Source organism: Cibotium barometz, chromosome 48 (assembly GCF_041138505.1).
Source record: "Cibotium barometz isolate CiBa-2024 chromosome 48, ASM4113850v1, whole genome shotgun sequence".
Lineage (NCBI taxonomy): Eukaryota > Viridiplantae > Streptophyta > Polypodiopsida > Cyatheales > Cibotiaceae > Cibotium > Cibotium barometz.
The window spans coordinates 32,023,390-32,038,598 of NC_141093.1; the positions used below are offsets into that span (position 1 = coordinate 32,023,390).

The window sequence follows — 15,209 nt, forward strand, 5'->3', positions numbered from 1 at the left end:
GTGTTGCAAGAATAGAATTTCTAAACAAGCTTTACTCAATAAATAAGGGCCCACAATGCGTGAAAAAAAATCGATTAATCATCTATGAATCGAAATGACACGGCGGGTGGAGAACGAGCAGGTCCAGTAGCTCATGATCACAAGAACACCGGTGAGGCAGACATTGAAAAATAGGGCCATTGCATAGTGAATGATTGGGCTCCCCGCTCCTGGAAGCACATGGAGGACGTCCGGAGGGATGGAAGCTACCATGGCCATGCGCCTTCACGCTACGGGTTGGATGGTCTACACGGTGGGCGACCAAGGCATGCACACAAGAGGAAGCCGCGAGCCGTTCGCATAGCGCATGAGGGCATGCCAATTGAGCGTATGTGGACTGTGTGGGTGATGAGGTCAATCTATACAGGGTGCGTAAAGAAGGAGTCACGAGGGTTGGGTCGATGTTTGGCATGGCAGAGCTTAAATATAGCATCCGAGATGGCGGTTGGCTCAACATCATCAACCATCACAAGCTGCTGCCCGCCCTCCGGAACGTCGGCTTCAGCGCAATCTGGGAAGGTGAATAACCATACTCAAATTAATTTATGTTTTTGACAACATCTATACAAGATTAACCACAACCCCACCTCCCTCCACGTGGGCAAAGGAGGTGGGGTTAATTCAAAATAACCACTCCTCCTGCAAGCGTGAGGAGGAGCCAAATCTCACATCTTCCAATGCAATTTTGAATTTGAATCTAAGAAGATCTCATCTCACATCTTTCAATGAAATCTTTGTATACATGCTTACATACCTATAGATACACACACTTATATATATTATGTATGTATGTGTATCTATAGGTATGTAAGCATGTATATATAAATAGTGTGCATGTGCATGTGTGTGTGTGTGTGTGAGAGAGAGAGAGAGAGAGAGAGAGAGAGATTACATGTAAGATGTATTTATTTGAGAGTGAGCACACCTCACCACTCATCCCTACCATTAAAATTTAATCTAAAATTTAATTAATTAAAATTATATATATGTGTGTGAATCTATTTAAGTGTGTGTGTGTGTGTGAGAGAGAGAGAGAGAGAGAGAGAGAGAGAGAGAGAGAGCTTGAGAATTTCTATGTAGGAAATAGTTTGTGTGGGAGGAGATAGTGTGTGTTTTCATTAGTGTATGTGTGTGAGAGTGTGTAGGGGGAAAGAGTGTGTGTTTGCATTAGTACATGTGCGTGTGTGTGTGTGTGTGTGTGTGAGAGAGAGAGAGAGAGAGAGAGAGAGAGAGAGAGAGAGAGAGAGAAACACACAGAGAGACAGACATGGACGTCTATGTGTGAGAGTGTGTAGGGTGTGTTTGCATTAGTACATCTGCATGTGTGTACATGTGTGTGTGTGTGTGTGTGTAAGAGAGAGAGAGAGAGAGAGAGAGAGAGAGATAGAGAGAGTTTCGACATTTGAGAGTGTGCATGTATATATATATATATATATGTGTGTGTGTGTGTGTATGTGTTTAGATGTGTGTATGATATATCTATCTATATATTTAAAAGTGACCACAACTTATCACCCATCTCTACACATTAAAATTTAATCAAAATTAATTAAATTATGTTGATGTTTGTATTTATATTTTTAAATACATGTATATATGTATAAGTATATGTGTCTATGTATAGGTCTACGTATCTAAAACATAATATTGTATATACTATATATTTACATATGTGTATGTGTGCGCGCGAGAGAGAGAGAGAGAGAGAGAGAGAGAGAGAGAGAGAGAGTGTAAGTGAGAGAGAGAGAGAGAGATTGAAAGAGAGAGAGAGAGCGCTTCTATGTGTGGGAGAGTAAAAGAAGAGAGAGGGAGTGTGTGCATGTATGTGTGTGTGTGTGAGAGAGAGAGAGAGAGAGAGAGAGAGAGAGAGCAGGTGTATATATGTGTGTGCATGTGAGAGAGAGAGAGAGTTTCAACATTTGAGAGTGTGTGTACATGACAGAGAGAGGGAGAGAGAGGGTCATGTGCATATACGTGTGTGTGAGAGAGAGAGATGGTTGTTTGTAGAGAGGGAATAGTTCTTTTCTGGAACCTTGGTCGGCCGCAGTAAAAAAATCAAAGCTAATTTATGCTCCTCGGCATCCCTTGTGCGCAACGCCCACCACTTGCTGTACATCACGCACGGCAACGGGCGATCTGTCGCCGACCTCCCTCACCGTGGTCTAGCTCCGACAGGACACGCTACTAGTATTATATACAGAATGAGTTTCACGAAGGAGCTCTGGCAGGAATTGAGAGGCTCAGGCACGCAGTTTGGAGGTTCCAACAGGGGTCGTCCAGTAAAGGGAAAAATGCCACCTGGCACTAACAATTGCTGACTGTGTGAAGCCTTTTTCTGAGTGCAAGCATCAACGCTATGGCCTTTACCTTTGTGCGAATCAACATGATGTTGTAGCTTGTCCAATCATCAAACATGGCTTCTCACAGAGCTTCCGAGTCCTCATCCAACGCAGACATCTACTCTACAGTGGTGTACAGAGGAGGAGGGGACGATGCAGAATCAGGCATTTACTCCACAGTAGTAATTCATCGAGGAGGGGGTAGCGACGCCTCCTCTTCTGCAGCAGGCAGAAACTCAAGCGGAGAAGAAGGCGATGGCGGTATTGGTGGACCTGGACACATAGAGCCGGGCGATGTCTATGCCACCATGCTTCGCAGAGGCCAAGAAGAAGAAGAAGAAGATGACGATGATGTAGACTCCCCCCCGCCATTGCTGCAGAGCTTGGCCAAACGCTTCGCAGGCACCGATGCCTTCGATGTCACAGATGATCCCTCTGACATAAACCCTAATTTTACCCTAAAAGATGATGATGACTCCTCTGTTGTCCTCCATAGTGCGGCTACCTCCACCGAAGATGCCAGCGCTCTGCTCAGAGGGGATGACTTCTTTGCTGCCATCAGATACATGCAGAAAGATGCTCAGATTGCAAGAATCAGGACGAGGAAAGATGAGCAAGAGGCAACAGATGATGCTTTTTCAACCTTTGTTGTGAAGAAATCAGATAACGAAAGTCGAGGATCAGGGTTAGGATTTACTACAGGCAATGTGGATCCTTCTGAGGTTTACTCCACAGTGGTGCACAGATCCGAAGATGCTTTCTCCACTGTTGTGACCAAGCATGGTGGCAACTCCTCTAGCTCCATATCCGGAGCTGTGGAAAGCTTCAAACGGGATGAAGGATCTTTTATTAAAAAAGGAGGACTCAGTGATGCTCAAAGGGATGCACATGAGCTGAACCAAAGTGCTAGGAGGAGGGCGAGCAGCCCTGCGCAGGACAATGTAATACGAGAAGATCCCTCATTAAAATATGAGCTCCTCGATGAACTTGGTAAGCACTTCACCATCACAGATTGAAGTTCCAATGGTATTCATGTAAAACCTGCAAATTTTACTTTCCACATTCCATCATGCCAATGCTTTCAGTATTCACCATCAATTTTGGACAGTGCTAGCTACATTCTAGCCGTAACACTTGCACGTACCAAGAAAACTTTCTTTCGTTTTTGGTATATTAATCAAGTTGGCAATTGTATTACTTTCATGACCACTGCAAGGTTCTCATTCAAAGTTAAATATTTTGTCAATTTCAAACTTCTATAAGCATGACCAATTTTATACTCCTATTCATAGGAAGGAATATAGGGTTTGCAAGGGTGACCTAGAGCACAGCCAAGGAAGGTGATATTCAGTTTAAGGTTATACATATTATTAACTAGATCACGGCTAACAAGGGGAATTAATATCATGTGGTAGACTTTAGCACAGCAATCTTACAGGACAACAATGGAGCCAGAAGCTCGAAGAGCAAAAACAGAAGTAGTATTAAGAGTAAGGCTACCACCAAATGGGCAGTTTTGCTGGCTTTAGACGATGCCAAGTACGTAATGGAGTGACCTTTAGCACTTCTGGAGCCAGATCTTCTAGCAATCAGTGGCATGATCGAGCAAGGCCAATCCAGTGGCCGATGCATTGAGAAGGAAAGGAACCGTTTCCTACATCCAATCCACATGGATGGATCTTGTTGGTATAGGACTAGATGAGATGAAGCAAAAGTATGCGGATTCTGAGGAATTTGGTACTTAGTATGAATGGGACGCCATAGGACTATGCCATTTTTTGATATGGCATGGTGGCTTTTCTACAAAAGTTGACTTTGTGTCTGGTAATCTCTGTCCGTGTGAGTGAGAGAGGGTGCCTCCAGAGAATACTGGAAGGGAGGCAATTTGTCCATGCTAAAACCATGTGCATGGAACCAAGATGTCATCTATCCATACCAACAAGGCGTGTCTCCCTGTAAAGCTAACTGTCGGGAGGACTCAAGGGCGAGGCGTGCATATCTGTCTCGGGGGAGATCCCACAAGCCATGTATGTAGGAGACTGATCTCGTAAGAGCCTCAATCACCAGAGGGGCAGCCGCTAGCTCTGCTCGAATAATCTCATGAGGTACCAAGGCCTTGGCTCTAATAATCCTAGCAATCATAGATACCAAAGGCCTCTCCATACCTCTCCACCCGCCTGCGCTATGATGGCCCACTGAAGGGCCCCATATCTGCACTCCATAAAGCATAGCTGATGTCACTAGAGTGTCAAAAAGCCAAAGTTTTTCGTTCGAGGTTCCTGAAACTGAACCTGCGAACACATCCTCTCCAAACCACCTAGGGCTGCATGTGCTCTAGTCAATCTAGTCTCTGCTGCTCTCTGAAGGGAGATAAGAGTTAGGGTTTCATGTGGGAGACATACACAGAGAAGAAGGGAGAGAGAGAGAGAGAGAGACATATGTGGGGATAAGTCAACTCATCAAGTGTATGAGTGTGTGACTCCCCTATCACACATGTATATTTGCACTAGTACACATAGTGCACTTAGTACATTAAATGTACTAAGTGTACTATGTACTATAACTTATGGGCTTGTACACACTACAAGGGTGGGCATAATGCCTTTACCCCAACAACCTCCCACTTAAAGGCAAAGTGCCCTTAAATGAAGGAAAAGAAAAAACAGCATGTACATGATAATATACAAGGCCATATCAAGGCTGAAACTGGCCTCATCCAATGCCCATCAAGTGTCTGCAATGAGCAAACCGCTCTGGAGGCAAGCTCTTTGTCAACAAATCAGCCGGGTTGTCATCCGTATGAATCTTGACAAGCTGAATTTGCTTGTTCTCTATCACCTCTCTGATGAAGTGATACTTCACATCCACATGCTTGGTCTTTGCATGAAAGACAGGGTTCTTTGCCAAGTGGATGGCACTATGACTGTCACAATGCAACAATGGAATATCCCCTGTATAACCCAAATCAACCACTAACCGAGATAGCCATAATGCCTCCTTGCAAGCCTCTGTGGCTGCAATATACTCGGCCTCTGTAGTAGATAAGGCAGTGCACTTCTGCATCCTGGATATCCATGACACAGCACCTCCTGTGAATGTAAACACATAACCGGTAGTAGACTTCCGGTTATCTGGATGACCGGCATAATCCGAATCCGTGTAACCATGCACTAATGCATCCTGTTTGCCAAAGCAAATGCACATATCCTGTGTGCCCTTCAGGTATCTCATGACACCTTTCACTGCTTCCCAATGCTTCTTGCCAGGGTTGGCCATGTATCTAGAAACCACTCCCACTGCAAATGCAATGTCCGGCCTGGTAGCAACCATGGCATACATGAGACTGCACAAGCTGAAGCATACGGAATCTTGGCCATATCAGCCCTGCCACTATCTGACTGTGGGCTGTCCATGGCACTGAGTTTCACATATGGAGGCAAAGGAGTACTAGTCTTCTTCCCCCCTTCCATATTGAACCTCTGCAAAACTTTGCCAATGTATTCCTTCTGAGACAAATACAACACATGCTGATTTCTGTCCCGAAGTATCCGCATACCCAAAATGTGATTTGCATCACCCAAATCCTTCATATCAAAGGTTTGATGCAGCCTCTTCTTCAAGGCATCCATCTCTTTACGAGATTTCCCGGCAATCAACATATCATCAACATACAAGATGAGGATCAATAGACTGCCATCCAAAGCTTTCTTGGTGTATAAGCAGTGATCTATTTCACTCCTCCTGAAATCCTAGGATTTCATGAATGTATCAAATTTATGATACCATTCCCTTGGTGCCTGTTTGAGCCCATAAAGACTCTTTTTCAGCTTGCATACAAGCTTCTCCTTTCCTTTCACTCCATAACCCTCTGGCTGTTGCATATATATCTCCTCATGGAGATCACCGTGAAGAAAAGCAATCTTCACATCCATTTGAATCAAATCCAGATCATCATGAGCAACCAAAGCTAATACAGCTCTAAGTGTGGTCATTTTGACCACTGGAGAGAAGATCTCATCAAAGTCCACACCATATTTCTGCTTGAAGCCCTTAGTCACTAACCTGGCTTTGTATCTTGGCTTTGCATCAGGTGCAACTTTGAGCCTGTAAACCCACTTGCATGGCAAAACCTTCTTGCCTTTAGGCAAATGCACCAACTTCCATGTTCCATTTTTGTGCAGAGAATCCATCTCTGACTTCATAGCACGCTCCCAAAGAGCCTTGTCTGCCCTCTGTAAAGCCTCCTTATAACATGAGGGCTCCCCACAGTCAGTGAGCATCAAGTAGTCAACCCCTGGAACAAACCTGTCAGGGGCTTTGGAGGGTCTTGTGGACCTCCGTACCCAATGACCATCATTTGCAGGTTGCTGTCCAGCCTGCATATCACCTATTGGTGGCTCCTGTTCCATGCCATAAGGTTGAAAAATCATGCCCGGTATCTCCTCTAACTGTGGGATATCCATAGGGATATCTTCTGCCATCTCTGGCTGTCCATTTGGACCATTTTCAGCACCATTTAAGGGCTGGTTTTGCTGCTGTAATGGCTGATTTACGGCCCTTGGTTGTTGTCCATGATGTCCATCATCATCAAAGATGACTCTGCCAGGCTCCTGTTGCCTTGCAGGCTCCTTATACATGCATGTTTCATCAAAAATGACATCATTGCTGCGTATAATCTTTCTATTCACTGGATCCCAAAGTCTATACCCCATTTCACCTTTGTCACCATATCCTAGGAATATGCATTTGTGAGACTTAGGATCAAGTTTGGTGCGTATTTCCTTGCGTATGTGCACGTACGCAACACAACCAAACACTCAAGTGCTTGTATGACGGAGGCTTCCCTGTCCATACTTCCTCTGGCACTTTCCCACCAAGCCTCGTGTTAGGTGACCTGTTTATAAGATGAACGGCTGTCATAACAGCTTCAGCCCAAAAACCATGAGGTAATGCAGCATGTGACAACATAGAACGGACCTTCTCCTGAATGGTCTTGTTCATCCTCTCTGCTGTCCCGTTTTGTGGAGGATCATAAGGAGTAGAGAGCTCCCTCTTGATGCCTTTAGCATCACAAAAGTACTGAAACTGTTTGGACATATACTCTCCACCATTGTCGGAACGCAAAGCCTTCAGTGTTTTGCCAGTTTGATTCTCAACATGAGCAACAAACTTCTCAAACACTGAGAATGTATCACTTTTCAAATGAAGAGGATAAACCCACACCTTGCGTGTGGCGTCATCAATAAAAGACAAAATATTTCGCCCCTCCCAAAGAAAGCTGAGGCATCTCACATACATCTGTATGTACAAGCTCTAACTGAGCATCTTTCTGTCCAAGAGCTTTCTTGTGGGGGCACTGGAGTTGCCTGCCATATATGCAATGCTCACAAAACTTAAAACTTAAGAACTTTAGAGAAGGCAAGTAACCAAACGAGACAATTGCTCCCTTCCTTTGACACTCATGTGTCCCAACCGGCTATGCCACATAGAGATTTCCGGCAGCTCGGTTGCATTTACATTAGCATGGTGACAAACACCAGCATGCATGAAGTAAAGAGTGTCCACCTTAGAGCCTCTGGCAACAACCAGTGAGCCCTTACTAATCTTCCACTTTCCACGACCAAATGTGGTAACATAATCAGCATCATCAAGCTGTCCAGTAGAAAGTAGGTTCTTCTTGATCTCAGGCACATGCCTGACATCATGGAGCATAAGCTGTGAGCCATCTGAAAACACAAGCCTCACATCACCTCTGCCAAGAATCTTGCATGCATGGTTGTCACCCAAATAAACTACTCCTTCATTGCCAGCAGTATACCTGACAAACAAGTCTCTGCAACCTGTGACATGAAAGGAGGCACCTGAATCAATGATCCATGAGTGCATACCATGACCATCTCCTGCAAGAAGTGAATGGGCATCAAGTGAAGACGTGAATAGGACTTCATCCTCACTGTCACCTGCATGTGACACATTGACTTCTTCAATCTTGACTCCACTTTTGCCCTTTGGCTTTGCATCTTTGGCTTCATCTTTGTCTTTGTCTTTTCCTTTGCCCTTTTCCTTTTGATCATTCTTCCATTTGTAGCATTGCTTTTTGATATGTCCCTTCTTGCCACAATAATGGCATTCCAAGTCCTTTTTGGAGCGGGACTTGCTCCTTTCCCGTTCTTGGCTTTTATCCCTTTGCTGGGATCTCCCACGTGCATTCATTGCATTGGACTTTCCAACAGAGTTGTTTTTCTTGTTCATCTCCTCTTGAAGGAGAGCACCCTCCACATCTGCATATGACAGCATAGCATTTGAATTGCTAGTGGCTGTCCTGAATGTGTCCCAACTCTCTGGCAAAGTGCATAAGAGAAAGGTGGCTTTGAACTCATCGTCCATTGCCAACTTTTGATTGATGACCTGGCTGACAACACCATTAAACTCATTTAGATGGGCTGTCATAGACGCCCCTTCCTTCATTTGAAGACCTATGAGTTTCTTCAACCAATACACTTTGCTTGAGGCACTTTGCTGGGCATACAAGTCCTGCAATCTTTGCCACATTCCCCAAGCTGTCTTCTCTTCACGTATGCTGAAAAGTAAAGTGTCTGACAAACACAGACAACATGATGGTGGATCTTGCTAGCTCATCCATATCTTCCCATTCTTCAGCAGTAAGAGAAGAGGGCATTACACCCCTTTCTTTGATGGGCTTGTGCTGCTTCTTCTGGAGCAACACATTATAGCACTGGGTTTGCCAAATGTCATAATTATGTGAGCCTTCAAGCTTTTTGATGTGAAGCAATGAAGAGCTCTCACCTGTGGTTGCCATAGCAATATGCAACCTTTGACACAGTCAATGCCTGACTCCCTGCAAGATGTGCAAACACTGCACCAAAGCACACAAAATGCTCACAGTTGTTCTCCCAAAGTTTATCTCCCACTGCGGAAGCACGAATGCAACTCTACTCCCACTGAATGTGATAAAATCACCAAAATATGGTTGCTGCAGATTTATGACAGCACCTTAGATGTGCTCTGTTCCTCTTTCAAAATACTGTACAACAGTACTAAGTGCTCACCAATGATGTACCAAATCTGTACCGGCAAGTACAGCAACTGAAAATGAGCCTTTTCCTCACTCAAATCAATGTACAACCATGCCAAAACTTGTACAAAGTTGTACCAAATCTGTACCAGCAAGTACAGTAGCAATAAATGCTCTCCTGGCTGTCCAAATGAGTGAAAATCAGACCTTGACAGTCCCTACCACTGCATACAACAGTCCCGGACAGAAATTGAGCAAAAGCCCCTTGACTGCAAGTGGATTTCGGAGGGTTCAAGGCATAAAAGTCTTCCCTGCTGCTTTGCCAAGCTCAACAAGCACAAAATCTTGAAAAGCCCTTTGATTCAAGATCAATTTCTGATCATGAATGGTACATTAATGCACATGAAGGCATCCAGAGTCTTCACAATGCTTCCCCTGGGCCACATATACATCCAATACATAAAAGCCCTTTGATTTACAGGCACATTGAGTGCTTGACAGGCATCAACACATTGCCCAAAGCATCAAATGCCAGTGCCTGCATGCAAATCAACCCAATTGGCACAAAAGCCTTTTGATCTGCACTCCAATTTCCTGCAATTTAGTCCCGAATGTGAGATTGCTCACATCATACAGCATGTATGAATGCCCAATGGCACAATTACATCAAAAGCCCCAAATTTTGACATCCAATTTCTTGCAAATTGACCCGGAGTGTGACCAATGTCACCCAATTTTGCCAATTTTGCTCAAAATCTGAGCAATTTGGACTTGTACTTGCTCAATTGATGATTGTACCTCCTCAATTGATGATTGGACATGCAAATTCCAAAATTGAAGCAAATACCTCTGAAAGGGGGGTGTTGGGGGCGTCGTGCTGCTGCTGCTGCTGCTGCTGTGCAGGTGGGCAATAGCTGAGGAGCTCTGTAGCGATAAAGGGGAGCTGGTGTCAACGATAGACAAAAAAAACTGGAGGCTGGTTGCGGCGTTTCGCTATAGGCGCCTCATTTGCTGCGAGCGCTGATGTTACGCCTTGTGGCCAGGCTACAACCACTCCCTGTAGAGAGCGAGGGCCTCCCTGCGCGTGCTGGTGAGGCGCCGCTGCCCTTCCTCTACTTGCTGTTGCTCGCTACAACGTGTTTATCCAGCAGCTCCAGCGAGACGACGATGATGATGATGGCGTGGGCAGGCCTGGCTTTGGCAATAGCTGCGGCTGCAAGTGACGACGGTGGCGAATCTTATTTGTTTAGGCGCAGATAGGTTGGCGCACTTCTCCAACGCTCACACGCACAGGCTATCGGCTCTGTAAACCAGTCCTCGGCTGCAACTGGCTGACAGCGAAAGCTACTACCTCCACAATCAGCTATAGAGGTGAAACCGGTGGCCCTTGCAGTTGGCGTCAAAATGCCTGTGGACACGCACCCCTGCTTCTTCAAGCAAATGCTGCAGTTGCAATCGCCATGGCTCTGATACCAGTTGAAGGGAGATAAGAGTTAGGGTTTCATGTGGGAGACATACACAGAGAAGAAGGGAGAGAGAGAGAGAGACATGTGTGGGGATAAGTCAACTCATCAAGTGTATGAGTGTGTGACTCCCCTATCACACATGTATATTTGCACTAGTACACATAGTGCACTTAGTACATTTTTTTAAATGTACTAAGTGCACTATGTGTACTAGTGCAAATATACATGTGTGATAGGGGAGTCACACACTCATACACTTGATGAGTTGACTTATCCCCACACATGTCTCTCTCTCTCTCTTTTTTAATGTACTAAGTGCACTATGTGTACTAGTGCAAATATACATGTGTGATAGGGGAGTCACACACTCATACACTTGATGAGTTGACTTATCCCCACATATGTCTCTCTCTCTCTCTCTCCCTTCTTCTCTGTGTATTTTTAATGTACTAAGTGCACTATGTGTACTAGTGCAAATATACATGTGTGATAGGGGAGTCACACACTCATACACTTGATGAGTTGACTTATCCCCACATATGTCTCTCTCTCTCTCTCTCTCCCTTCTTCTCTGTGTATGGGCTTGTACACACTACAAGGGTGGGCATAATGCCTTTACCCCAACACTCTCCTCATCGAAAACACTGGCCCACTGAATACTACCCCAAGATATGTATATGCGTCTGTATACTCCACAATCTCCTGCCCATATGTAAATGTGGGAGTTGATCGCCTAACCCACTGTGCCTCTCTCGCTGCATCTTGTAAAGTCTCTGTCAGTATATGGGTCAGCTCCTCCAAAGGTCTTCCTGGCTCCTCTGTGTATAGACGTCTATAAATCCCATCTCTGTAGACAGCATCAGTCTCTGAAGTAAAAGTATATCGAGTGTGATCTGCCCCTCGTGTCCTCTGAGCTGTGGTAAAGTGAAAAGAGATAGTCAATGTCAACAATGCATGATCCACTACTACCCCAATGGGCCGAGATCCAACTGTGAAGTCCTCAATGCATGAAACAAAGCTCGGCATAGCCATAACATAATCCACTGTGCTAGCACCATGTCTATGTGGAAAGCAAGTAAATCCAGCTGCTGACGGAAACCTCTGCAAGCCATAAAGTATGGCCAACCTATGTGTAGTCCCCATATCTACCAAATATCTCCCATACTCTGTGCACTCCACATCATGTGAGCGTCTGTCTAATCCCATATCCAGAGTGTCCAGCTCTCTCAGCATCTCCTCTGAGGTATCATAAAAGGCTGTCTGGCGGTTGCCCGTCCGGGCATTAAAGTCCTCTAACAGGATGATGTCTCCATCCCTAGAGAACTCCCATATGTCATCATCTAGCACAGAGAAAGGAGACTGCAATCTAGGTGCTGCATATGTCGATGTACTAGGAGCAAAATAGCATATGGCAATATACAGGAATCTGCCTTTGTCGGCCCTCAGTCTCACCCACATATATCTGGCCTGATCATCTCTTCGAATGATGTGTAGAAGCGGTTGCAGCTCCTCCCTGAAAAGAATTGCCACCCCCCCTGATCCTCTACTACTTTGTACCGATCTCGTCCCTACTCTGCAAGCTGTCTCCCATCTGTATCCTGTCACCTGTGGCATCATCTGACCAGGGGCTTGGTGAGTCTCTGAGTAGAAGACTATATCTCTATCTCTAAAGCTGTCCTCAAAGGCACTTACATCAAGTCTGAGGGATCCATTGCAGTTCCAGGCTGCCAGCTTTAATTTGGTCCCATAGGTCTCGCACCGTCATGTAGAGCGTCACTCCACGATGACCACCCTCCCTTCTCTATAAAATTCTATCTTTCCCTTTTCTCTTGCCGCCCTAATCTTTGGCATGACTTCCTTCATATGTGCAAGCTGTGAAAGAGTAAGATTGTCACCAAGAAAAATGCCTGTATTCTTTAAAGTGGGTCACCTCTTCAAGAGAGAGAGAGAGATGGACACACACACACACACATCTATCTATCTATCTATCTATCTATCTATACATACATACATATATAGATATATATAGATGTGTGTGTGTGCATATATATATATATATGTATATATATGTATGTATATACATATATATACATATATGTATATACATATATGTATATATATGTATGTATATATACATATATGTATGTATATATGTATATATACATACATATATGTATACATACATATATATATGTATATATATACATATATATATATGTATATATATATGTATATATATACATATATATATACATATATGTATATATATATGTATATATATACATATATGTATATATATATGTATATATATACATATATGTATATATATATGTATATATATACATATATGTATATATATATGTATATATATACATATATGTATACATATATGTATATATATACATATATGTAAATATATACATATATGTATATATATACATATATGTAAATATATACATATATGTATATATATACATATATGTATATATATACATATATGTATATATATACATATATGTATATATATACATATATGTATATATATACATATATGTATATATATACATATATGTATATATATACATATATGTATATATATACATATATGTATATATTTATATATATGTATATATATACATATATGTATATATATATATATATATATGTATGTATGTATGTATGTATGTATGTATGTATGTATAAGTGTGTGTGTGTGTGTATAAGGAACTACATGCAAAGTCTCGTCAACAGGGGCACAACCTTACACAAAATGTGTCTTCCCAAGAAAAACCAAACCCAATGCAGGCTGTCAAGCTCAAAGATGTTAGAATCTGCCCAACAGCACCCCCCAACTGGGATCACTAAAGCCTTTTGTCTAATCAACATTTCACAGTTAGCTTTAATTTACTTAATCTGTACAAGATCTAAACATTGACTGCTCCTGTATATAACCGCTCATTTCTTGAACACCAGATTTCCCATAGTATGGTGAATCCAACCATTCCCAACGGTATACATCTCTCTTCAGCAGGACCAGCAGAAAAGACACTCTTTTAATCCAAGCATCTGAAAATTCAAAACCCTGGACAGTGCACTGCAAGAAATCCAAGTCTTATCATTTGCTTTCTCAATGTCAGGCAATGAAATGGCTTAGCTTTAATCAACTCCAGCAAAACAGCTGAAGTAGCAGGCTAATGGTCTAAGCCATGATTTTATATGCAGTGCTTAACAAATAAACAGGCCTCCACTGAGAAATCAAGGTCTCATCTCCAGTGTCCACCCTCAGGGATAAGGTGGACAGGACGAAGCAAGAAAATATAAAGAGGATAAGCCAAAGGCATGAAGAGCTCTCTCAACTTTTACGTTTCTCTAGGCATCCTTGTGGCTGACTGTACTAATTAATTAACATGCTATGTCTTTGTGGGGCTTGTTTTTTTCTTCACATCATGGCATATTTAGGACTTTCACCACCTTTACATCAGAGCTAACATTTGTCATGGAGGATTACCCAATGTACTAATGGATTATCTTTTCAGAGTTCTGTTCTGGTCTATGTAGAGTACTATTCATGGACTCTGCAAGGTAATGTTGAACTTTGGATTTGAGCAGGCAAAGGATCCTATGGGGCGGTCTACAAGGCTAGAGATCTCAAAACGTCAGAGTTGGTAGCAATTAAGGTCATCTCTTTGAGTGAAGGGGTAAGTGAATTGTTTTATTCATATTCTAGCATTAAATGATTGCACTAAAATAATTGCTGCTTGACCTAACACAGTCTGAATCTTGTTACATGTTAGGAAGAAGGCTATGAGGACATTTGTGGAGAAATTGAGATGCTTCAGCAGTGCAATCATCCCAATGTTGTTCGTTACCTGGGGAGTTATCAAGCAGAAGAGTATCTTTGGGTATTTGTCAAGTTTGCTTCAACTCTTTTTGTGTTGGCAATATGTTGTGCATTTTTTAAGGGTGGCTAAAGCGAAGCTTATTTCCAACAGATTGTAATGGAGTATTGTGGAGGAGGAAGTGTGGCAGACTTACTGCATGTGACTGAAGAGTCACTGGAGGAACGGCAGATTGCCTACATATGTGGGGAAGCTCTCAAGGTAGTGGACTGCAATGCATTTTATGCCTGGAATCGCTCTCTTTAAGTTTCTTAAAGTTCAAGATTCAGAATGTGATTGTGAAACCCTAGCTCCATACATGTTTCAGCTGAAACTGAATAAAATGGGCATGAGTGAGGTAGAAATGGTTAGATTAGAGACCAAGCCTCAAACATGTCTGGCTAATCACCTAGTATGCTTTTATGGTCTTCTACAGTGGGTTGGTGAAACA

The 15,209-nt window shown here is 43.1% G+C and overlaps 1 protein-coding gene across 4 annotated transcripts in view; it reads left to right on the forward strand.

The window, feature by feature from the left end:
• The first annotated feature begins 1,805 nt into the window (after nt 1-1,805).
• The window catches only part of SIK1 (Protein kinase superfamily protein), an 80,494-nt gene continuing 67,090 nt past the window's right edge, over nt 1,806-15,209 (forward strand). For all 4 annotated transcript variants that reach the window (XM_086785724.1, XM_086785725.1, XM_086785726.1 and 1 more), the window contains exons 1-4: nt 1,806-3,368; nt 14,490-14,578; nt 14,675-14,782; nt 14,873-14,980. In XM_086785724.1, coding sequence (XP_086641850.1) covers nt 2,453-3,368; nt 14,490-14,578; nt 14,675-14,782; nt 14,873-14,980 — 1,221 coding nt within the window. In that variant the 5' untranslated portion in view covers nt 1,806-2,452. The remainder of the gene's footprint in view (nt 3,369-14,489; nt 14,579-14,674; nt 14,783-14,872; nt 14,981-15,209) is intronic.